Here is a 26,047-nt window from a genome sequence, read left to right on the forward strand (position 1 = left end):
TCGGTGCTGTAGTTTCTTTTTATGGGTTGTTTCACGATTGTTATTTCCTCTTCCAGAACTCTAAGGTGGTAATGTTTCTCTACTTTAGTACCAGAGATAACCAGCATGTATACAATCTGTTCGTCAAGCAACCTCTCTTTCTTTGAAGGATCACAATCCTTTATACTGCATTCCCAGGCATGTTGTGTATTGTGATTTAATTTCTCATATATATCAATAATAGTGTGAAAAACCCTAGGCATAATAAAAAAAAAAAAAAACCACTAGACCAAGGTTAGGAGACAGGTTGATTTCCAATTCTTCTAATTAGCTTGTGACAAACCAAGCCTCTCTGAATTTGTTTCTTAATCTGTAAAATGAAGACATAGACCACATCAGTGTTTCCCAAAGTGTGCCATCTGTACATGAGGGTGATTTTAGGTGGGACATACCAAAACTTATTAAACTGATTAGTTTTGAATTTATATTAAATATGTATTAGAAAAAGGTAACTATCTTGTCAATTCTACGAGACTAAAGTAGATTATTTGTTAAAAAAAACTTAGTCAGTGCTGGAGTTCCCATCATGGCACAGCAGAAATGAATCCGACTAGGAACCATGAGGTTGCGGGTTTGATCCCTGGCCTTGCTCAGTGGGTTAAGGATCTGGCATTGCCCTGAGCTGTGTAGGTCACAGACGTGGCTCGGATCTGGCGTTGCTGTGGCCATGGCATGGGCCAGCAGCTACAGCTCCAATTCGACCCCTAGCCTGGGAACCTCCATATGCTGCAGGTGTGGCCCTAAAAAGACAAAAAGACAAAAAAAAAATAGTAATATTAAATTTTAAAAAAAAACTTAGTCAATGCAAAGAAAAATAGGTAAATTATGGCTCAGATGGCCCACCTATATGGCAAAAAAAAAAAAAAAAAAACCTGCAAAGATGATATGTTAATGACCAAAATCTGGAAAACAGTCCAAAGTCCCTTCCAGCTCTTCATCTCTTCCCTGGTGGCGAGTCAGTTTGGACCAGAAAAGGCCAGGGGTGAGAGTATAGGCACAGCAGCTGGATGAAAGCCGAGCACATAATGGGGGGAGCACAACCAGAACCTTATTAGCCTTAGGGATATAAAGTCACAAGGCAGACTTCAAATCAGTCCAGGATGGCAAAAGCCAAGAGAGGTGTTGAGTGCCCTTAGGATGTTCTAAACAGAGCTGCAGATCTGGAGGATCCATGAAAACTGTCTAACAGTTGATACAAAACAAATGGGATCTGGGTTGAGATGGTCCAACGACAGATGTTCAGGACCCCCCAAATAAAACCAAAAGTCTCCAGCCCCCCCAAATAAAACCAAAAGTCTCCAAGCATTTGAGGTGCCCATGGGAGACTGGGAACCATAGTAGGACTCATTCAGTGTTGCATCAGTTAACTTCTACCTTAGAAGACCCGCCAATCTCCTCGCCTATGCTGAGACCCATCCCAGGGCCAGGGACAGTTTCGGGCCCTGCAGGTGGAAACTGGGTCATGTCAGCCTCCAGCAGTAGAAAGCCACAGGAGCAGGCCATTGTGCTGGGGAGACAAGGGGAAGCCAGCTGACAGTCTGAGACCCTTCCCTGCTCTGCTAGCTGTTTCCCTTGGACTTTTCCTTTCGTCACCTTGGAACTCCAATGAGGAGAGGCTTCTTACCCACCAAATTCCCCAAGATTTTTAGAGATCAGGAAATGGGCTCAGAAAAGATACAGGACTTGTTCAAAGTCTCTCAGCTAATTCGTTACCAAGCTAAGTTTCCCACCCAAGTTGGTCAGACTCTTTACTAAGAGCACTTTGCTCTTCTAATTTTACCCACTCAAGCATCTCAGTGAGATGGAAGGCCAGTGGCACAAAGGTCACAGCACTTGCAAAGACATAAATGTATATGAATGATGTATAAATTTCTGAGGGAGAAGTAATTAGAGAGAAAAAGGCTTAAAAAAACAAGGACAGCTTTGTGAATATGGGTTTGAAACCCATGGAAAGGGCTAATAGGAAATATATCTTAGCAGGCACTAACTACATCTCCATCGCTCTCTTCCCCCACCACCTTCATATTCATTGATTGATTCATTCATTCTTTCTCTCACACACACTCTTCTCCCCTGCTCTCTCATCCCCCCTCTTTCTCTTGCTCTCTCTTCCCCTCCCCAGGTACCCCATTCATATTATTAGTATGCCAGGAAATAATGATGGGGAGTACTAGATTATACCTAATTTTTCTAAAATTTTACTGAAACAAAAGCACTGTTGAAAAAATAGAACTCCAAAGAGATATCCAGGAATAACCTAAGCTTGAAGAAGTGAACTCTGCAGCTTCCCAAATCTTAGGATGTACCTGAAACCAAGAGGGGCCCACTTGGTTTAAAGAGAAACCCAGTTTGAATGAGATCGAGTCATGCTGTTTTGCTTGCCAATAACAACTGTTCCCTTCCGCTCCCCATCCCCACCCCTCAGGTCTTCTTGTTCTGTTCTCTACTCCCTTCCTTTGTTCTTCCATTTTTAATGTTCTATATTTAAAATTCAAATGCTCAAAGTCATGTGTTGTGATCACTGACACCTCAACAGATGGCATGTAAACACAGAGCTCACTGGGCTGGAGCCTGGCCTTACAGGCAAAGGAGGTGGGCTTGGACGGAAAGACTCCCACTGGTCCCCAATGCCAGAAGCCCAGTCACGTCCCCTGGGTACACAACTTCTCTGGTGGCTTGGGATTCACTTTCTTCTCCAAACGGAGATAGGATACAGCAGAGCACCAAGGGAGTGAGGACCGGGGACTGGGCAGGGGTCCAACATCCTACCACACATTTACAAAGACACAGGCCATTGTCAGCTACAGTAGTAGCCAATTTTGAGATGCTCACTCCCCCTCTGAAAAACACCTCCATTATAGCCAACCATCCCTTCCTCCCCCACACTCCCCTACCTCTCTCTCTACCTCTCTCCTTCCCTCACTCCCTCCCTGCTGCCACCTCGCTACCTGAAATTAACAAGGAAAGATCACTTCCTACCCAATGTTTATCAAGACAAATTGAAAGAATTCTGTTTTCTCCCCCAGGTCCCCCACATCATGTCTTCTCAGACAGTGTTTCTTAAACTGTCTGTGAATAAGGGCCAGATTTTCCCCAAATATTCACACAATAAAAACACAACAAAAATAAATTACTATAAAACATGAAATAAGCAAAAGAAAACACATAAAATACAAGCCCAGATTTTTTTTCTTAGTGTTAGATTCAACAGCCATATTACCTTGTCAAATTGCTATAAAGGTTTATAAAGGCTTGTACTCATTTCTTTCTGTCTGTCATGTCAGACTGGTAACACACAGCAGATTGGTACCAGTCTACACATACTTTGGGTAGTGCTGCTCTAAAGATCTTTGTGACGAGTTCTTTTTTCTGTATATCACTTATGTGCTCAATACCTTATTCACTCCACTCCAAGGAAGACAGATGGTGGTCTCTTTAAGAACTGTATCCACATATTGAACAGACCAAAATTGCACAACTTATGGTAATTACATGGAGGTAGAATAGGTGCTGGGACATGAAATGAAGAAAAGGTAGAGGATGAGGAGCTAAAACTCTGTATAGCATGGCCAGGGAAGGGCTTTCAGAAGAGGTGACTTTGAAATAATGATCTAAATGGTGAGAAAGGGCCAATTATATGAAGAATCAGGGAAAGTTCATGTAATGCATAAGGAACAACATGTGCCAAGGTCCTGAAGCAGGAAACCATTAGAAGGCAGTTTTGGCTACAGCAGAGTGACAAGATCCAAATTATCTAAGGCCTATTGCCTGGTTAAGTTTTAGCTTTTTTCAGCAGCACTGAAAGCTACTGAAGAGTTTAAAGCAGGGGAGAAACAAGATCTGGTTTTTGCTTTTAAAAAAATCAGTATCAAATGCATGGATCTTGATATTTAAATTATATCTCAGTATAACTGTTAATTTAAAAAAGAGATCAGAGTTCTCTGGTGGCCTAGCAGTTAAGGATTTGGTATTGTCACTGATGTGGTGTGGGTTCAATCTCTGGCCCTGGGAACTTATGCATGCCACAGGTGTGGTCAAAATTAAAAATAAAAAATAAAAAAAAGAAACAGTGGCTATTTTTCCCACTAATAGCAGTAGTGTCAACCTGTAATTATTTGTATATATTCATACAAATAACCCCCACTGGACTGAAGTGTCACAAGGTCAGGGTCCAGGTTTGATATGGTTCACCATTGTACCAACAGATAGCACTTAGAAGGTTTCAAAGTATGCTTGTTGATTGGATTAGAGACTAAAACAGTGAGTGAACGATACAAGCAACCTGTAATCAAGTGCTAATTTATATGGTGTAGTCTTTAACTCTGCACATTACACCTTCCCAGGAGAATGGATCTGCTTCTAGAAAAAGACTTGTATCTCTCATTAGCAATCTGATAACTTGAGTCACCACAATTACTATGCATTTCCCTATCAAAGCATCACCCAGATGAACAATTCAGATGGCGCTAAAGGCAGAGCCAGCCTTCATCCAGATTGTGAGATAGATACCCATCCTTGGCAGCCTTCCACCCTTCGTTCTACTGCCACCTTTCTCATTCCTCACCCATAATCTACCATCAACTCCATGAAAGTCACCGGACTTATCTTTTCTCTGTTTTCCTCTCTGCACAAAATGTACCCTAGGAACACTATTATGTGAAATAAATCTCCATATAATATCTTTAAAATAAGTGCTCTCAAAGTAAGCCTTGAATACTTTATTTCCAAATCTCAATTATCTACACTACCACAAGGAAACTGAATTGCCGTACCATATGTATAAATCAAGGGAGAAAGGATAACACCAAAATCATTTGAATCTTTGGAAGACTGAGTTGTCTGGCTCTTCTCAAATCAATCTGTGTTTAGGTGCCAGTTGTGTAACTAGTGTCTGTGTGTGTAAAGGATGGCCTCAGAGAATTGATCAAAGGTAGCTGACAAGGCCCAACATTAGACACAGAGGTTGCGGTTGGTTTTATACTGTTGAATTCCAATGTGGGCAATAGGGCCCTGGCTCAAATGGATGTTCTGTGGTTGAGAAGCAAGGCAGTTGATGAAATATAGCAGAACTTACAAATCTAAATGAGGAGTTTCCCTCTCAAAGGAATAATTTCTGGAGATTATATTCATATTTCCAACAAATGCTGTCATTGTTGCACAGAAGCAAATAGTCAAGTGAATAGATATAGAAAGTGAGAAAGTGGCCCTTCAACTTACCCTATCTGTGAACAGCAGGGTTGCCTCCAACCATTCTCTGCCTTCTTCCATCTCTTTTAATCTCTCCCTCTGCACACAGTTTACTGGACCAACCAAAGAAAGGAGACCACCGTGGCATTGAGCAAACAAAAAGCAAAAAACACAAAATTTCAAGCAAATGGGGCCAGCTGTGATTCTCAGTCTCCATCTTTTATACCATTTTAACATAGGTTCTCAGACTTGCTAAATGTTTTATAGTCACTTCTCCCCCCCGTCAGTGTCTTTGATGAGCCTGTGGGAAAAATTAGGCCTCTATTTTCAATCCTCATAGACTGGGGTTTCTCACAACATCAGAATGTAGCAATTTGTGAAGGAAAACAATACATGCATTAACAAATTGAATGCACTACCTGTCTCCTAACTTCCCTCTTTCTGCCACTGATCTTCCGCCCTTCATTTTCCCTTTATGACTCAGGTGTTCAGTGTTCATTTTTGTTGTGCAAGTGTCTTTACAGAGATTTTAGGGAGACTCAGTCTCAGTATTACCAACTTGAAGCCCTTTTGTGACCATCTCTTAAGGAGAATCCTAGAAGGAACTGTGGACAAGTGCAATGCCTTAAAATAATGAGATAAGAGGTGAATATGGACCAGGAGGCAGCCAACTCCTTCCCCGTAGCTAGAACTCATACCACAACTTCTAATTTCTATAATTGTCTTTCATCTTTTATTTTCCTTTCTATCATCCAGATGGTTGAAGGTGATTTCTGTTGCATTAGTGCATGCTCAGAGTTTTTAGACAGACATTGTCCCACCTCAGGGTCTCTATGTAGCCAACTTAAGAAGTGAATTCTGGCAAGAGGTATGGGACAAGTGAGATGTCTTAAAATAATGAGACAGAGAAAGTGAACCAGAAGCCAACTTCTTTCTTGAATCAAGACATTTCTACTAAATACCATCATTCTACCAGAACACTCTGCCACCATCATTTTATTTCCCTTTTTATTACACTCTGCATGGTTTGTTTTCCCATTCTGCTTCAGTGCCTCTACCCCAGTTTCAGGGAAACATGGCCTCAATATAAACACCATGAGCCCAACCACTAAAATCTAACAACATACTCTAGAATACTGCAGTGTCTTAAATTTAGTATCAAAGAAAGAAGACCAGGAGCAAGGCACCTCTTACTTTTTATCCGTAATCCATCTTTTACACCACCTGTTCCCATCACTATCTCCTCTTCCTTTTGTCCTGCCGACATGTTTTATGTTTGCTGGTTGACTCTGTTGTGTTAGTTATTTCACTGAAGCTGTAGGTAGATTCAGGCCCCAACTCACATGATTGTACATGATAGTAGACTCTAGCAACTTTTTCTAGAAATAAAAAACAGTGGGATAGATAGAGGGAGTGGACCAGGAACCAGTAAAATCTCCTTTCTTAGCCATCTCCTCTCTCCTAATTTACACTTGACCTCTACCCTTTTATTCTCCCATTTCACCCTCCATATATTGGTGATCATCCCTTTTTTTTTTCATGTCTTTTGAGATGTTTTAAGCAACTCAGCTTCAATTTTACCACCTTGAAGACCATGGTTCACCAACCAAAAGAAGAGATATTAACCACATGTTATGAATGGGTGAAATTTTTTAAAATAATGGGATAATCTGTTAAAATGCTATTGTTAAAATCTTTCCATTTCTATGTCTCTGTTTTCTAATTGTTTTATCAATAACAAAAGTGATGGGAGTTCCCGTCATGGCGCAGTGGTTAACGAATCCGACTATGAACCATGAGGTTGTGAGTTCGGTCCCTGCCCTTGCTCAGTGGGTTAACGATCCGGCGTTGCCGTGAGCTGTGCTGTAGGTTACAGACGCGGCTTGGATCCCACATTGCTGTGGCTCTGGTGTAGGCCGGTGGCCACAGCTCCAATGGGACCCCTAGCCTGGGAACCTCCATATGCCGCAGGTGCGGCCCTAAAAATACAAAAAGAAAAAAAAAAGTGATGAGGAAGGGATGTTAAATCTCCATTTTAATTTTTAGAAATAGATTTAGTACTATTGGTTTTGAAAAATAATAATACTGGGGTAGAAGCAGCTCCTGCACCTAACTTCCATCTTCTTACCACTTACTCTTTCACTTTCTCCATTTTCCTTTCTGGTTACTCTTTCACTTTCTCCATTTTCCTTTCTTGTTGGTGTATCATCACCTGTGTTGTGTTAGTGTCTTTATATAGGTTTGGGGAGATCTTCAGCCTGTCTTTAGGGTTATAGATGTCAGAATCATAAAAAATCCATCAAAGATGGTGTAATGCCTTCAAATGGTGGGACAGGAGGAGAAGGAGGACCAGAATCCTGCAAAACCTGCCCCCTCTCCAAATTGCCATCATCCTTCCCTCTCTTTTCTCCTTTCCCCTCTTACCTGTTGGATGTCAGCTCTGCTGTATTAGTATCTCTGAAAGACGCTATAGAAAAAATCAAGCTTTCATTTTTACAACCTTGTGGACTGTCAGTGCCACTTAAACCATGGAATGTTTGATATAACATTTGATAGAAAAATAAAATTCTTAAAGAAGGTATGAGAAATAGAAGGATGATCAAGACGCAACCAACTCCGGGCTTTTAGCCAGAACAGCTTTCCTTATATACCCTTCTCCACCATCCACCTCCTTTCTCTTTTTCTCGTCTACATCCTTGATATTTGTTGGTTAGCTCTACTGCAGTAGTTTTTTTTCAGAAGGATTAGGGAAAATTCAGCCTTGATTATCTAAACCTTGAGAACTGTGACTTGCTGCATCTAAATCCTGGGCACCAGAGCGACATTCAAGCCATAGAGTCTGGTTAGAGATCACAAACAAGCAAAATGTACCCCAATAGGACAGAGGGAGAATTAGAACCAGGAACCAGCCAACTCTTGCCATTTAGCAACAAGATCTCTCCTTTCATCTCCGTACAAACCTATTACCTCCTTTCTTTTTCTACCACACTCTGCCCTCTCCATTTTGTCTACGGGGCTGTGTTAGTGCTTTCTGCCCATGTGGATGGATAATTCTCCAGGGCAGTTGGTAGAAGCTACTGTTGCAGAGGTCTTGCCAGACAGAAGAGCCATTTGAGGCAACCTTCCCCTGCCTTGATTTGTGCTGCCATGGAAGCATTTTATCCCACAAGGACAGCCAGGCTGATTCCAGTCTGAGGTGTGCTGGAACTCATTCGCAGGTATGTCTGTCATAAAACATGGGTTGACAGAGAAACCTCTAGGTCTTCAGTGGTATGGTTGCTGTGTGGCAAAGAGATGAATGCAGAGTATACCTATGAAGATGCTTCCAAATTACAGTCTGTTTATTGGAGAGGAAGATACCTGAGTGGGAATATGTGGGGCCTGTGTAGCAGAGCGAAATCTCCCGACGTTAAGTTGAGATGACTGGTGAGGTAAATTTGAGTTGGACCTCTCCTTTTAGTATCTCTGCTAAGAACAATGTAGTGAGGTAAAATGCTTGTGGAGGAATTCCCATTGTGGTGCAGTAAGAATGAACCCAACTAGTATCCATGAGGATGCAGGTTCAATCCCTGGCCCTGCTCAGTGGGTTAGGGATCTGGTGTTGCCATGAGCTGTGGTGTAGGTCGCAAACACAGCTTGGATCTGGCGTTGCTATGGCTGTGGCATAGGCCAGTGGCTACAGCTCCAATTCAACCCCTAGCCTGGGAACTTCCACATGCCTCAGGGGTGGCCCTAAAAAGACCAAAAAAAAAGGGGGGGGTTGTGGAAAAGAGTGGTATAGTTAAAAAGACTAACAATACTGAAGTGTTGGCTCTTATGCCTTAAGGCAGACATGAGATTTCTGGGATCCTTTCTCTCTCCCCACCTTTTGTTAATCCTCTGTTGCCATTTTAACATGCTACGGGTAAAGAGGAGTGTGATGCTTATCAAAACATAAGTGGCTCAAGAAATACTACTCCCTGGTGCATACTATGGCTGTTGATCCTGGGAACCAAGATGATGGCAGAAGCATTCTCAATAACTTTCTTTCAAGGAAGAGGGCTCCACCTTCCAGGCCAGGCTTTTTGGACACAAGAGAGCACTAGAGAGCCCACAATTCACCCCAGCCAGCAGACAGATGGGCAGTTGCTCAATGCTCTTATGTAATACTTGTTAACTGGCAAACGTGGTTTGGCACAGTAAGTGACTTGAAGCTACTTGATACAGTTTTGTCTTTGGCTCTTTATTTGTATATATGTTTAGGGGGTGCCAGTCAGGAGTTGGATAAATTAGGCTTAAGCCCCAACTGGAGCCTCTGCTAGGCTTTACACACAAGCAAGCCTCTCTGCTAACTGTAGGGCAGAGGGGAGGGAATGGAAGAAAACACTGAGTCTTAAGTTTCTTTCAGGAAGGAGACCTTTGGGAGAAAACTCATCCTAACAAGTTAATTTTAAAAACACTTTGTGGTCATTAGAAAGGAGGAATGGTTCTCAGTGATGCAAACTATTTGGCCTTCTGTCCAGTCTCCATTGGCTCACATCCCATTCATGCAAGAAAGAGGAATGGGGCTGAGAGTAAAAACTGAAAAAGCTGCTCCATTAAAATGTTTTCTATAACTGCCTTGTTGCCCATGTTAAAGAAGTGTAACAGTAAAAGAAGCAGGGTTGGGAATGGTGACTAGAAAGAGCATTCATGAGCCAGGCCTCTGGATATTGGTTACATTCTAGTGTTCAGGTTGTGGAAATTAATCAGGCTATAGTTAAAGACAAGTATGCTTTTCTATGGGATTATTATACTTATGAAAACTTGGAATGCAAAAAAAACAGGAAACTTTAGAGAACTAGCAAGATTTTGAGTAATACAGTATATGCATTTAATAACTCATTGAATGGTACATTTAAGACGTGTGCATTTTATTGGATATAAGTTTTACCAAAAGAAGGAAGGAAGAGGGGAAGGAAGAGGAAGGAAGGAAACTGCAAACACTGAACTCTAGTTAATGACCTGTATGCTGAATTCTTTTGGTGTGAAGTATACTAATATCTGCAATTTACTTTGAAAGGCATCCAAAAAATGAAATGGGTTGAATGGATGAATAGAAAAATATTAACTGTAAGATCTGAATAGTGACTATTTGGTTGTTCATTGTACAATCCTTGCAGCTTTTCTGAATATTTAACATTTTTTATATTTAAATGATGGCGGAAAGAATCTATAGGAAAGAAGAATTTTTCCCATCTCTTTATGAATAGAAATATGGGCTCCAGCCCTAAGAGGACCCAAATCCATCAGCAGCAATTAGCAAGAGACTGTTACCCAGCAGAAACAGCAGGAATTCTCGTGAGAGGTTCCCCAGAAAGATAGCAGTGCCCAGTGAAACTGCTGGTGCCCAGGTGAAGATGGCTTGTTGTGAACTTGAAGAGATTCCTTCAGAAGGCTTAGGTGGCAGAGAGACCAGATGGTAACCAGAGAAAAAGAAGAAGAAAATGGTGGATGCTATGCAGTAGATGTCAAAACTCATTCATGGGCACATGTGAGACATACCCTGGGGTTTATACCATCCTATACAACCAAGCTGTCAGTTTCACTCCTTGGCATTTCTGCAAACTACAAATGTTGAAAGTACTCAAGATTAGAATCTAAAGCAATCTGCTGTACTTGACACATTAAACTAAAGAAAAGTTTTTTATACCCACTACCCAGGATCAACTTTTTCAACATTTTTCCGGTTATGTGAATCATTGTATTTGTATTCAAGAAGACTGAAAATACAAGTAAACAAAAGAAATGAAAACATTTGCTTGAAGTTGGCACCCATGTTTGTCTTGCGGCAGCTACACTAAAAACACAGGCACTAAAATGTATATTTTCTCTATCATACCTGTAGTTTCAGAGCCAGAGTGCCCTAAGAATTAGTCTATATTAGGGTTGTTTGTGGTGGTTTGTGGTGTTAATTGAGATGTAACTGACATCTAACAATGTGTCCAGGATTTTCTTGATTGCTTAAGAATGACCCTGGGGGAGGAACTTTCATTTCCCTCTTAGCACTCTAAACAACAGATACAGTAAATAAAGATGCACAACCTCCCACAGTCACGATTCTCTTTCAATCTCTCTCTAGGGTTTTACTGATATTTTGCTAGAAAGAGTGATGCATGGGGGAGCCAACATTACAGGATTCCAGATTGTCAACAATGAAAACCCTATGGTTCAGCAGTTCATACAGCGCTGGGTGAGGCTGGATGAAAGAGAATTTCCTGAAGCCAAGAATGCACCACTAAAGGTAATGTCCCATGGCATGTAGAAACCTTAGGCCAGCTTTTCAGAGCACCTCAATATGGCCTTTATATATTTATGGCCATTGGGTGATCATGTGGTTGTCCCTCAGAAATCTTTCTAGGACGCTAAAAACAAAACCACAAGTGATTCTGCTGCATTTGAAAACTCAACTCCCAAATAAAGAAGCTATTGAGAAGGAGGTCTTTTAACACCCAGTGTTTGGGAATGTTAATTTTTTAATGAATTTCATTTGGAGTATGCTCCTAATTAACAATATTACAAGAACCTGAGTCGGGCAGAGGGCGGAGGCAATGGGAATAGGTACGGAAGATTGATAGTCTGAAACAGAAAATTAGATCTTACATTATTTATATGATTGCTTTGTGTTAATAAGTTTCATGAATCTCAGTACACCCAAGTGAATTGGGCTCTCATACAGAGTGCATGCTGCCTGTATATATATTGAATGGAAATGTTTTCCTCCCTGTAAAAGTATCTTTAAATAATTAGATTACCTAAGTTGCTCATTTTTCTGAAATCAAGATAACAACATTAAAAGCAGAAAGTCATACTTAAAGTGCACATTTCTCATATGTGTTCTCCTATGGCTAGAAATTTGATTATTTAAACATCAGGAGTTAAAGCAGATAAATTAGGGGAAAGTTATTCATTATTACACAAAAGATCCTTCCAATGTGGTGTTGTTTTTTAAGTAACCCATTCCCTCAGTGCACTGATTCAAGCATGAAACAGACTTTAAATTCTTCCTTCCTGATATCATGAAAGTGTGTATGTACCATGGCTGTGGTATCCCTGGATCAAGATGAGGGATCAAAATAAGAGTCAAGGCTCAAGACTCTGCCCTAAAAAAGGAAAGGGGAGGGGGCATTTACTTTCTTGTGGCTTCAAGATACCCATCCTCACATCCTTCCTCCCTGGCAAGAATCAAATAAGGAAGAACATGGGGCATAGACCAAAAAAAAACATTTCCTGAATTACCTACGCAGGTCCACCCTGAACAGGTCGCATCAACGTAATACCAGTGGGACCTTACTTTATGTAGTTGGTATGTTCTAGAAAAGTTATGAGTTAAACCTTCATTTTTAATTAAAGCCACTTACTAGCTCAGTGGTCCCCTATAGCTGTAGTGATCACATTACACACGCCAGATTTTTCCAGGTGTCCTCATATGTCTCAGTAAATATGGTCATAATTCCCAAGATGAATACTTTGTGGTTAAATCTTTTTTTAAGATGATCATTTCGGTTTTGTTGAGATACAATTGACATGTGACATTATATTTGTTGTAAGTATACAGCATAATGATCTCACGTATGCATATATTGCAGTCATCACCACAATAAGTTCAACTAACGTCACCACTACAGCTACAAATTTTTTCTTATGATGAGAATTTTTAAGATCTACTCTCTTTGCAACTTTCTAAAATACAGTGCAATATTGTTCATTATAGTAACCATGATATACATTACATTCCAGAACTTATCTGTAACTGGAAGTTTATACCTTTTGACAACCTTCATTCATTTTCCTTATTCCCCTGCCCCCAACTCTGGCAACCACCAGTCTGTTCTCTGTTTCTATGAGTTTTTTTTTTTTTTAAGATTCCACATAAAAGTGAGATGATACAGTATTTGTCTTTCTCTGTCTGACTTGCTTTACTTAGCGTAACACCTTCAAGGGCCATCTGTGTGACAAAATTGGCAGGATTTCTTTCTTGTTATGGCTGAATAATATTCTATTGTGTGTTTGTGTGCACATATATATTTTTTATTGAAATATAATTGACATGTTACACGTACATATCTCACATTTTCTTTATCCATTCATCATTTGATGGACACTTAGGTTTTTTCCATGTGTTGGCTATTGGAAATAATGCTGCAATGAACATGGGGGTGCAGGTATCACTTTGAGGCAGTGATTTTATTTCCTTCAGATGTATACCCAGGAATGGAATTGCTGGATTATATGGCAGTTCTATTTTTAATTTGTTGAGGAATCTCCATACTGTTTTCCATACTGGCTGCACCAATTTACATTCCTACTAACAGAGCATGAGCCTTTCCTTTTCTCCACATCCTTGCCAACACTTGCCATTACTTGTCTTTTTGATAATCACCATTCTGACGACTGTGAGATCATATCTCATTGTGGTTTTGATTTGCATTTCCCTGATGATTCAAATCTTTTTTATGGACTAAATCATCCCACTACATTTAGGTGAGCTTATACAAATTTATATGTTCATACAACTGCCTATCCACTGCTCGGCCATCCTTAGAGTTAGCAGACAGTAGGTCAGTTATTCAGTATTTTAGGGGGTTATCTATAATGTGTCAGGCACTTTGTTAGGCACAAAAAAAATGGACAAGAGTAAAAAGTATGAAAAGGGTACTAAACAGTAATTTATGCCTGCTCAGAAGTTGTAGAGCTTGTACAAAAGAGAAGGAAGACAATCTGAGCTCCAGATTATTTGTTGGTAACTCGCGATAATGTAAAGTTCTCAGAACTTACTGAGAAGAACTATTCAGGCTTATCAGTAAAACCTTTTAAATAACTTAAGAAGACGGAGTATTTAAATAGTTGATTAAAACTTTCAGATTACTTTGACTAAGTACTTGTCATTATGAAAACTTGCTCTATATCAATTAGACAAAAAGCCCACTTAAAAAATGATGTACAATATTTGTGATTAGGAAATAAAATTGTCTAGAGATTAAAATCCCAATGCTTAATTTATTCTATATTTTGTGAACATTTCCTTTGGGGTCTTTTTTTTTAGATGTTCACACATTGGTAAGTAGAAGCTGAAAAATTAGAAAATTAAATAGCTATTTTGGCATGCATGGCTTGGAAAGGACTATATTAAGATTGCTGACAATTTATGCAGTCAGCTAGAGAAAAATCACCACCATGCTGGCTTTCTACAGTGCTAGGATGAGCAAACACAAAGAACATATGCCCCCAGTTACAGTCATACTTGATGACTTGGCCCCGAAAGAAAAGTGACAGAAAAATCAGAAAAGTAAACTAATGTTGTAAAGATGACAATGTATTCACTCACAATTGTTTTGGGACCTACTATAGAGGAAGAAAACTGCTGCTAGGGCATTTTGCTTCATTTTTTGAAAAAATCAACAGATTTCTATATACTACCAATATTCAACACCACTGCAAAACACGGGCCAGCTTGTTTTAATCATACTTTGTTGATTAATTTAACCAAAAGGTCACCACCATGTCAAGTTGTGGATAATCAAATCCTTTGTATTAAGTGGCAGGCCTCATCGTTAGTGGAGCATATCAGCACAGTATATCCAAAGCAATAGAACGTAAGTGTTCTTGCCAAGAAAATGTAGCATCATGCAGTACTGCCTATGAAGTGTCAGTGTTATCAGATTTAAAACTCAATGACAATTGAAATTTTGTACAATCAAAAACCAGCTTTGGATTTCACTCCCCACCCCCCACCCCCCAGGAAACAAAAACTGATTTATTGCAGGCCAGAGGTTCTAGTTCGCCAGAAACGTGGCCCAGACAGAAATGATTAATGTTTCCCTCCAAATTAATTTCAAGCTGTCTAACTTAGCCATTTCCATTTTTCCCTAAGTAAACACCAGATCTGAATTTTCTATTATAAACAGCAATAACCCAGCCTCGCTTTAGGATATGCTGTTTCCTCTCCAATCTGCATAGGACATCCTCTAACGTCACACTTTTTTCTTCCTCTATAAAGGACCCAGTCTTTTAGTAGTCACTCACTCATTCCAAAATACAGTATTGAGAGCAAGAGAGAGATTCCCTTGAGCCATATGATCTTAGTAATCTTAGCATGTGCACACATGAGGTAAGATGGATCATTCTAGAATGGATCAAAATCAGGCTTGCCCAGAGAGCTCTCTTGTTTCAAATAATTAAGGGGGTGACTTCATAGAGCAAGAGTTGGTGATGAATAAAAATCATGAGAAACAAGGCAAGTTTTGAGGGCATGGTTTGTCACAATATCTTTTTTTTCCATACACCCATTTCAGTATACATCTGCATTGACGCACGACGCAATACTGGTCATAGCAGAAGCTTTCCGCTATCTGAGAAGACAACGAGTAGATGTGTCCCGGAGAGGCAGTGCTGGAGACTGCTTAGCAAATCCTGCTGTGCCCTGGAGTCAAGGGATTGATATCGAGAGAGCTCTAAAAATGGTAATGACCACAATGAGCTGTTAGGGTGGGGGTGCCTTATAAAGACACAAAAAATGTAAGATCTCAATCTTGAGGAAAGACTTTCTAGGATGTCCCGTTGTAACTCAGACGAAACAATCCCCACCTCACCCAGTGGGTTAAGGATCCAGCATTGCTATGATCCGTGGTATAAGTTGCAGACACGGCTTGGATCTGGCATTTGCTGTGGCTATGGTATATGCCAGCAGCTGCAGCTCTGATTTGACTCCTAGCCCGGGAACTTCCATATGCCATAGGCCTGGCCCTAAAAAGACATCCTAAAAGGAATAGGATCCAAGTCTACAGAATTTTCAAAGTGTAAAGAAAGATGGGCATGGATATTTTATTCATCAAAATCTAGAAATCTAAAACTAGAAGGTTCTTCCTTGAAGCTTGATAAATGGTAAATTTCAGGCAAATTAATATTTAGTTCTGGACTATAGTAGGGGTAGAAAATCAAACTTAGCACCCTCTAAAGTTATGGACTGAACATGTAAACAGCTTCCAAAAATTCAGACTTTCCAGAAATCTGGTGTTACTTAGGGGGACTGGGACATTCTATAGGCAAATGGTTAGCCTGAATGGACTGTGGAACTGAGCCAGCATGATAGAATTGCTGTTGTCAAAAAGAACCTTTATGGAGTTCCCGTTGTGGTGCAGTGGAAACGAATCCAACTAGGAACCATGAGGTTGCCGGTTCGATCCCTGCCCTTGCTCAGTGGGTTAAGGATCCGGCGTTGCTGTGAGCTGTGATGTAGGTTGAAGACACATCTTGGATCCTGTGTTGCTGTGGCTGTGGTGTAGGCCTAACCTCTAGCCTGGGAAGTTCCATATGCTTCAGGTGCAGCCCTAAAATAAATAAATAAATAAATAAATAAATAAATAAATAAAAATTTTTTAAAAAGGCAAAAAGAATGTTTATGCTCTTCTACCTGGTGAAAGGCAGGAAGAGGATACATTTCTAGGCCTACTTAAGAGGATTTTCCCCCAATGCCCTAGAGAAAAAGCCTAAAGAAGGGTACAAGAAGGAATCAATGGTTAGACAGTCAAATAGGTCACTTGTTTTTAGTATTTACTGGGTAGGAGAGCACTGAAGGCTTCAAGCAGTATCCTTTGAACAGATTTCGTTATTTATACTAGGAGACTTGTCACCCATTCACGGCAGCTTCCCAAGCAACAGCTCTTCCCTAAATATTTTGTTTTATGCTACATGTGCCTAAGTGCATTAAAATGAGCCTTTGAGAGTACAAGACTCTCATATCTACTTCTTTAATTATCCTGATGTTTGGATCATCCAAGTCAACAAAGAGATGGGCAGTGATAATTCCATGCACAACCAGCAACAGAGAATCTGCAATGGCCACATAACATACATCATTTTGTGTACTTGGCGTTCTTACTGCTGCTTTAAATTTGCCAAGGTGGAAGCATTCAATCAAAAGGGGTTAGTAGCCCCTGTGTCTCTCTCCAAGAAAGAGAGGTGACTCATTCTACCACCATGCAGATTTTTATGTCATTATGTCAGTTCCCTAACAAATGCCCTAAGTGTAGTTTTATGGAGGTAGCACTGCATAATTCTGAAGAGCAGTTAATTACATTCAACCTTCATAGTAGCTACAAGATTTGTATTGTCAGGTGAAACATAATGATGAGTGAAATATAAAACTTCCTCCAAGTGAATCAAAAGGAGTTTTCATCAACAAAACCTCAAGGGGCAAGTGCTAGCATCTCTGAGTGACTACACATTCATGACACGAATGACTCTCTTCCTCAAATACAAAACTGGCTACCAGAGTGAAAGACGAGAAATGATTGTGGCAAGAAAAAAAAGTAGATTGATCACATTATTTCACAAATAGTTTCTGCAGGTCTAATTCACTGATAAATCTCAAGCTGCAAGCCAGGTAAGTAACCTTCCTCCCCAGGCCTTTATGATCCAACACTCAATAGAAAGGATGCTTTCCCTTCTTTCTACAAGCCTGCCTCTTCCTAAGGCTTCAGAGAGGCTGGAAAGTATCAGCATCTTCCAAAAGCACATTGTTGCCTCATGACAAATGCTCAGTGAACTCCACTATTCAGGGCACTGCAAGGGAGGATGATCTGAAGCACCAAAGGTTTTACCTTATTCAAAGAAATCCCATTTTATTTGAGTTAATTAAATGTGAGAATGCCTGGTGTAAAAGCATCCCTCATTGTGAGTAGCACATAGCTGTTGCTCACTCAATCATTCCCTTCCTTCAAAGTAATCTGGCAAACAAAATCATTGCCTGATAGAGGCTCCTAAGGGGCCTATTTTAATGAATAATTACACCATTCATTTAGCGAATATTTATTGAGCACCATTGAATATGTATCAGCCTCCAATAGGCAAACATGAAATAAGATGAGGGGAGCTTGCATTTAAATGGTTAATAGGTAAACAAATGCTTTTAAAACCTTGAAGCCACTCAGAAGTTGGGTAGTCATTATCCTTACAATCTACCAGAAGGGCAAAGATCAGCCTCAGCCTGGTCTGCTGAAATAATGTCACAACTCTAAGTCATCAAAATTTGTCCACTTGTTCAGTCATTATGTGTTGAGTGCCTACTCTAGCGCAGGCTCTGTGTTAGTTGCTGAGAACACAGAAGAGAATGTCTCCCATCTTGAGATGCTCCCAATCTAGCAGGGGAGACAGAAATGCATAGATGATTAAAATGTTATATTGAAGTTCTGCACAGAGTGCTGTGGGAACGTGGAGGAGAAGAACCTAATACAGACTGGGGTGGGAGTGGAGAGGATTAAAGAAGGGCTCCCAAATGGGATGGAGGGAAACTGTCACTGACATTAACATCCTTAAAAATACTTCTCTCCGAGTGGTAGTCCAATTCTACTTGTGCTCACTAAAAGTCCTAATCAGCCTAGGCTATTGTCCAGTTTGCAGATCATGCTCAGACAGGCTGAATCTTTAGAAATAGACAATTCTTAATGAAACTTGAAGCCTTTGCTATTTTCAGTAATGAAGGATGGCCTTAATAAGCTCCTCTGCCAGTGTCCTTACCCTGCCTAGCTCCTCTCCTAGAAATTCAATGCTCAAACTAGAGTGTGAAGAACCCTTTATGCATCGAAGTATGCATCAGACCCATCCTACTGGCTAAGCAATTTCTACCTCAACAAAGGACCTTTTCTTAACCACAAGTGTGACATTACCTTCTCTGCAAGCCTAAGCTAACAATAGCACTTAGGTTTGTTGGGTCAGAAGGACAATCATCTTGTCTTCAGGAAGTCACACCGGACCATTTCTCCTCCAGCAGATATTCCATAGTCTCCCAATGGTGGCAAACAAGCCCCCTTCCCTTTAAAAAGATGCTCCCTAATATTTGCCATCAGTTTTCTCTTCCACAGCACAAGCCCATTACCACTTCTGACTTGCTTAACAAACAGTTTGTCATTTTTCCATAAGTGATGAAAAAGTATTCTATCCTCTCATCCTGGGAAAAAAAAGACCAGTTGTTTTTCTTGGAAGCAAGTCCGTTGACCCATACTCACCAGATAAGTGTTTCAAGTGAGTAACAATAATGACATATTTTCAGAGGGTCTTCCATCCAGTGTCCTTTAACTGTAAAATAAGTAAGGAAATCTCTCTACCCAGTAGAGATGGCCTCTTATTAGTTCATAATTCTGGGCCAGACCCAGGAAAAATTGTGGCATACGTGCACCTGCATTTGGGATCCCAGCTAGGTATCCAGCTATTCCAGTGCCTCCATACCTCTGATCCCTAGACTCAACAAATTTCATCAGTCTATGGATTATCTCTCCATGGCCTAACTCTCCACTACCTGTCCATAGGTGGACATAGGTTAAATAAGAGGAAAAACTCACCCCTGTTACTATGGTGAAACCCTCTCAGGAAACAGAACTAAATTCATTTTGATTAATAATAATTATTATTAATAGAGCTAACATGTACTGCGATGCTTACTACATGCCAGACACTGATCCAAACATTATATATATGTAACATTTGATCCCCCCAACAAATCTATGGGATAGGTACTACTAGGATTTCCCATTTCACAGATTAGGACAGTGAGGTAAGAAAGCATTAAGTAACATATCCAAGGTTATACATTTAGTAAGTAATGAAGTTAGGATATAAATCTAGGAGCTCCAGAGCCCACATTACTGAAACCAGTTAATGTTTGGATATTGGGAATACTAAGATAAGACACAGCCACAGCCCCCAAGGAACTCATAGTTCAGAAGAACGCTCTGTCCAATAGTATAAAGAATATTCTTCAGTCTACTCCCTTCAGAAGAGACTAATGGTAGAAATTTCAGGCCCTTGAAAACATATTGGTGGACCCCTTACTATATCATAAGTAAGTGCCTGTCACACCCACTTGAAGCTTCATTAAGTAAAAGGCATACTTAGAAAATACTGGGAGCAAATGAAGGTCTGTGCAGACCTGGTCTGGTGGATACAGCTCAATGGCTCCAGAAAAACATTCTCCAAGATTCCATGATCTGTCAGGAGACCCCATAGCAGAGACCTAGAAGGCCATAATGTGGTGCTATTTTAAATTTTTACACTTTCCCTTTCTACCAGGTGCAAGTACAAGGAATGACTGGCAACATCCAATTTGACACTTATGGACGTAGGACAAATTATACCATCGATGTGTATGAAATGAAAGTCACTGGCTCTCGGAAAGTAAGTAACCAAAACATATATCCAAATAAAAAAATCTCTCAGAAAGTGACAGCCCTCAGATGCAAGAAAATAGGTCTTAGGAAACACACCCAAAGCAAATTTGCACACGTCATTTTTGCCTTTACGTTCAATGAATGGTGTAGATATGATGCAGAGCTGGTTTGTATTCAACCTGTTCCGTCTACATATTTTTAAAGGATTATTTCCCTCTGAAGCTGGGCCTATAAAAGTGGTAGACTCAAGACTCATTAACAGCTTCCTACAATACGGGGAAGGAATTACAAACTTGATAGCATGTTGTTATTTAAACAGAAGCTGCCAAAACACACACGATTTTAGCAAAAGAATTAGAAAGTCAATAATCTCTCCATTTTGCCAACTCACTCACCAAAAGGATGCTGGATAAAGGACCTTTCTCTACAGCTAAATTTCATAATAATCACTTTGCTTCTATCATACTAATAGCGAGTTAGTCATGAAGTGGGCATTTAGTAGCCATTTGACAAACCCTTAGCACATAAAATATCTTGTGCCATTTCTACAGGATATTCAACTGGTTTCCCACCTCCCACATCCAGTCTCTCCTATGGTTCAGAGGAAAGTATTTTTCTACTGAGTTTAAAGAAACAAAAAGGCTGATCATCCTACAGTGCGGGTACCTTATTTTACCAAATATCAGTACAGGCAAGGTAGGGATGGAAACCCCCAGGATAAAAGAACAGCATATCTGTGTGTCAGTGCTGGGTTTCTGATGGGGATGGCAAGACAAAGGGAGACAGGACCTCAATTCTTGTAAAGTTCAAGCAACTAAAAACAAAGTTTTGTTCCACACTAGCACTTGAATTTCTTGCATCACTTTTTGAGTGAAAAATATGCAACCAGACAAATGTCTGCTCTTTCTAGGCTGGCTACTGGAATGAGTATGAAAAGTTTGTGCCTTTCTCAGATCAGCAAATCAGCAATGACAGCGCATCTGCAGAGAACCGGACCATAGTAGTGACTACCATTCTGGTAAGTACAGACAGAAGGTAGGTGGGCTTTCTGTACAGTGAGACTGTTTTCTGAAAAGCATTATTCAGCCAGTAGGAAAGACTTCAAGTTCAAACAGTGGAAACGTCCAACAGGTCAGCTTAGGAACCTTTTGAAATATCTTGCTATGATGATAAACAGAATGCCATTTAAAAAAAGAAACAGGGAGTTCCCGTCGTGGCGCAGTGGTTAACGAATCCGACTAGGAACCATGAGGTTGTGGGTTCAGTCCCTGCCCTTGCTCAGTGGGTTAAGGATCCGGTGTTGCCGTGAGCTGTGGTGGAAGTCGCAGACGAGGCTCGGATCCTGCGTTGCTGTGGCTCTGGCGTAGGCCGGTGGCTACACCTCCGATTGGACCCCTAGCCTGGGAACCTCCATATGCCGCGGGGGCGGCCCAAGAAATAGCAACAACAACAACAACAAAGACAAAAGACAAAAAAAAAAAAAAAGAAACAAACAAATGCTGGAGATGATATGGAGAAAAAGGAACCTTCCTATGCTGTTGGTAGGAATGTAAGTTGGCAAAACCACTATGGAAAACAGTATGGAGGTTCCTCAAAAAAACTAAAAATAGAATTACCATATGATCCAGCAATCCCCTTCCTGGGAATATATCCTGACAAAACTATAATTCAAAAAGATATATGCCCCCTTGTGTTCATTGCAGCACTCTTCACAATAGCTAAGACATGGAAACAACCTAAATGTCCACTGACGGGTGAATGGATTAAGATGATGTGGTACAAATAGGAAAAGAATGAGATTTTTTTAAAAAGGGGCTTCATTGTGGATCAGTGGGTGAAGAACCCAACATTGTTTCTGTGAGGATGAAGCTTTGATCCCTAGCCTTGCTCAGTGGGTTAAGGATCCAGCATTGCCACAGATGTGGTTGGGATCCAGTTTTGCCATGGCTGTGGCCTAGGCCTGTAGCTACAGCTCCAATTCAACCCAGCCTGGGAACTTCCATATGCCACAGGTGCATCAATAAAAAGAAAAAAAAATGAAATAGTGCCATTTACAGCAACATGGATGCATCTAGAGATTATCATACTAAGTGAAGTAAGTCAGAAAGAGAAAGACAAATGCTGTATGATATCATTTATATGTGGAATCTAAAATATAGCACAAATGAACCTATTTATAAAATAGAAACAGAATCACGGACATAGAGAACAGAATTTGGTTGCCAAGGGGAAGTGGGGAGAGAGTGGGATGGATTGGCAGTTTGGGGTTAGTAGATGCAAACTATTACATTTAGAATGGATAAACAATAAAGTCCTACTCTATAGCACAGGGACCTATATCCAATCTCCTGGGATAGACCGTGATGGAGAAGAATATTTTAAAAAGTATGGATGTATACATATATGTGTGTGTGTATGTGTTATATATAACTGAGTTATTTTGCTGTACAGCAGAAACTGGCACAACTCTGTAAATCAACTATAATTTTTTAATATTTATAAAAAAGAATAGAAATTCAGAACAGTTTTAGATGTCATTATCCTCCTTACCACGGACTGAAGCTTCATTTGCACTAAAAATCTAATTCTTCACTGTGGGGGAGACAGTGTTGTGTGGAGGAAAGAGTAGGTCAGGGTTCCAATATTAGGTCTACCACTAACCTGAGTTTAACAGTGCAAATAACAACTTCTCTGAGCCTCAGTTTACATTATTTTTTAACTTATGGAATGGGCATAATAATAATAATCTCCTATGCATAAGATGTTTCAAGGCAATATTCACCATGTAAATCTTTTCTGAAAACTCAAAGCACTATTGAGATATGAAATAGCATTTTCATTTATTTTGAAAAGTTTATCTGAAAGCTAGTATGTTTCATTTCTGAATGAACTCCAAGCCTGGGTTAAAAAGGAGCATGCCACTAGGTCTGAAATTGTGATCAATTGAATGGAGATTCAGCTGAAGTTTACCTTTCATTTAAATACATATATCAAATACTCACTTTGTCCTAGGTATTGTACTAGGCCCCGAGAACTTAAAAATGAATAAGCTACAGGCCCTGACTTCACAAACATCACCATGCTTCCTTAGTGCTTGCCTGGGCTGGCTGTGTTTCCTACGTGGTAAATCCCAAGAAAGCAAAGGCAGTTCATCTTCATGTACCTAAGGGAAATTCTTCAGCCCAATTTGACTTTATGGGTGGAAACTGTTCTTCTTTCAAACTCTCAGAAAGAACTTAAATCCTTCTCTGCTTCTTTAAATCATGAATTAAAAGACTCCAAGAAACATGTACCCCCATGAATAGTTGATTGAGCCTCTTCTGCTTATTAAATAAACGTTTTAAGGACTCTCAACACACCAAACCTCAATAGCCACAGGGAGAAAAATCATTGTTATATGTATTATGTCTTAGAAAAATGTATAGGAATAATCCTTTGATCTTCCTCTGGTCCCAAAGGAATCACCGTATGTAATGTATAAGAAGAACCATGAGCAACTGGAAGGAAATGAGCGATATGAAGGCTACTGTGTAGACTTAGCCTATGAAATAGCCAAACATGTAAGGATCAAATACAAATTGTCCATTGTCGGTGATGGGAAATATGGTGCAAGGGATCCGGAGACTAAAATATGGAATGGCATGGTTGGGGAACTTGTCTATGGGGTAAGTTTTTTCAACTCGGTTTTTATTTACTTCTATGCCTCCCAACTAACAAAGATAGAGAATTTAATTTTCAAGTGCAATACTTATCCAATTGTATGGTTTTCATATAGTCTGTACAGAAAACACTCAACTCTACAGTTGAATTCTATAAAGGTAGCTTGTCAATAGCATCCTTTAGGCAACAGGATTATTTTACTAAAAGGAAAGTAGAATTGGGGAACTTTATTTGGCAGCATTAAGTATAGCTTGCCCTCTATTGAAAATCCATTCCTTCCAAGTTCCCTGTCTAACACAACAGAATCACTACTCACTAGTTGCCTAAGCAACCAGGTTATCTTTCCTTGTTGCTCCCCTCATATGCAGTCAGCATGGCCTATTAATTCTACTCTTCTGTCTCTCAAATCCAGAAACAGTCTTCATTCCCACCGTTATCATGTTAGTTATGTTTCTTACCATTTGACAGTCTTGCTTTCCCTGCCTCTGCTCTTACCCTGGCAAATCAGATCCACATTATCATACTTTCTCACTTTAGAAATCAGGATAACATTCAAATTCCTTAGCATGACAAATAATGCACTTCATAATCTGGCCCCCACCTACTCCTCTAGTCTTCTCTTGTACTCATCCTCCTTCACCTCAATGTTCCAGGTGTAGCAAAGTATATGGTTTTCCCTGAAGTCATGCCTGGAAGTGCCTTCACCTCTCTTCACCTCTCTACCAGCATTTCAGAACTCAGAGATGTCACCTTTTTCAGGACACCTTCGCTAATCCCATTTACCCACCTGTAGTCCGGTTAGCTGCCCCTGGTTTTTGCTTCCTTATGGTATTTTTTGCTTTCTTATAGTACTTTTGAACCTGTAGCATAATGATCTGTTTACAAGTTCAGCTGTTCCAACTAGACTACGAAGTCCTTGAAGACAGAAGCCATGTCTGATTAATTTCAATATCTCATGGCCTGGCACATAAGGAAGTTGTATTGAACGCAAGTTCAATAAATACGTTTTGAATGAATTAATGAATGAATGGAATGGCTCTTTCAAGGGCTTGCTCATGGGTCAATAATAAAAGAATTGTTCTAATAGATATTTTAAAAGGGGTTCAGTAGTGTCTTAAGAGCTTCTCAGGGGCTTAGTTTTAAAAAGTTTTGGCCTCTGATTAGGAATATCATATCTTAGGCCACCCAGTGAGGCATATGGAGGCAAGCAAAACCAGGCATGAGAACCACCCATTGGGTGAACCAGCCACTAGAAAACTAATCCTAGAGCAGGTAGCAGTGGCAGAGGTTTAGTTCTAACAAAGATTATTTGCAATGACTAGTCCCTGTCCAGACAACAGTTTAGGGGAAAACAGAGGAATCTAGGGGGTGGATATATTGAGAAGAATCTGGCAAGAAGCAAATGTCCAAGTTAGCTATTGCACTGAGGTTTAGGATAAGGACTCTAGTGCTTGAGTTAGGAATCAGCAAGAAAAAAGTATAGCTCTGCAATCATAATATAGTACTGGGGTCACAAAATAAGTTTTTGGAACAGGTCCTCAGGAACAAGAACAAAGGCAGAAGCTCATTTCTAAAAATAAGGGCACGGAAAGGGAATTAAGTCTTAAAATGAGACTGGACCTCGAGTATCAAAACTGAGGCACGGTCCTCCAGTTAGACATGCTGCAAGGCAATATGAACCTTAGCTGCAGCTATGGGGCTCGAGCCAGTTAGCCCGTCTTGGGTCAAGGCTGAATTGCAGATGAGATTCTAGTGAACCCAGTTAGAAGAAAGAGAAGAACTTCTAAAGCCAGAGAGAGGGAAGCTGAAGACAGAACAGAGCATCATGCTTTTGAGAACTCTGAGAAACTCTGGGCCATCTTGACATAGCACTAAACTCTTACTTAGCAAGTTGGTCATCAAGTCTTCTTCCAGCCCCTGTCTCTCATCGCCCCAACACTCAGGCTCCAAGAGGTCCTGTCTTATTCATGGCTCTCCCC

At 40.3% G+C, this 26,047-nt stretch overlaps 1 protein-coding gene across 2 annotated transcripts in view; it reads left to right on the forward strand.

The window, feature by feature from the left end:
• GRIA3 (glutamate ionotropic receptor AMPA type subunit 3) overlaps window positions 1-26,047 on the forward strand; it is a 283,047-nt gene that overhangs the window by 175,570 nt on the left and 81,430 nt on the right. For both annotated transcript variants that reach the window (XM_047764735.1, XM_047764736.1), the window contains 5 exons: window positions 11,327-11,488; window positions 15,540-15,707; window positions 20,311-20,415; window positions 21,319-21,426; window positions 23,867-24,073. In XM_047764735.1, the coding sequence (XP_047620691.1) occupies window positions 11,327-11,488; window positions 15,540-15,707; window positions 20,311-20,415; window positions 21,319-21,426; window positions 23,867-24,073 (750 nt within the window). The remainder of the gene's footprint in view (window positions 1-11,326; window positions 11,489-15,539; window positions 15,708-20,310; window positions 20,416-21,318; window positions 21,427-23,866; window positions 24,074-26,047) is intronic.

The sequence above is a fragment of the Phacochoerus africanus genome, chromosome X (assembly GCF_016906955.1).
Source record: "Phacochoerus africanus isolate WHEZ1 chromosome X, ROS_Pafr_v1, whole genome shotgun sequence".
NCBI lineage: Eukaryota > Metazoa > Chordata > Mammalia > Artiodactyla > Suidae > Phacochoerus > Phacochoerus africanus.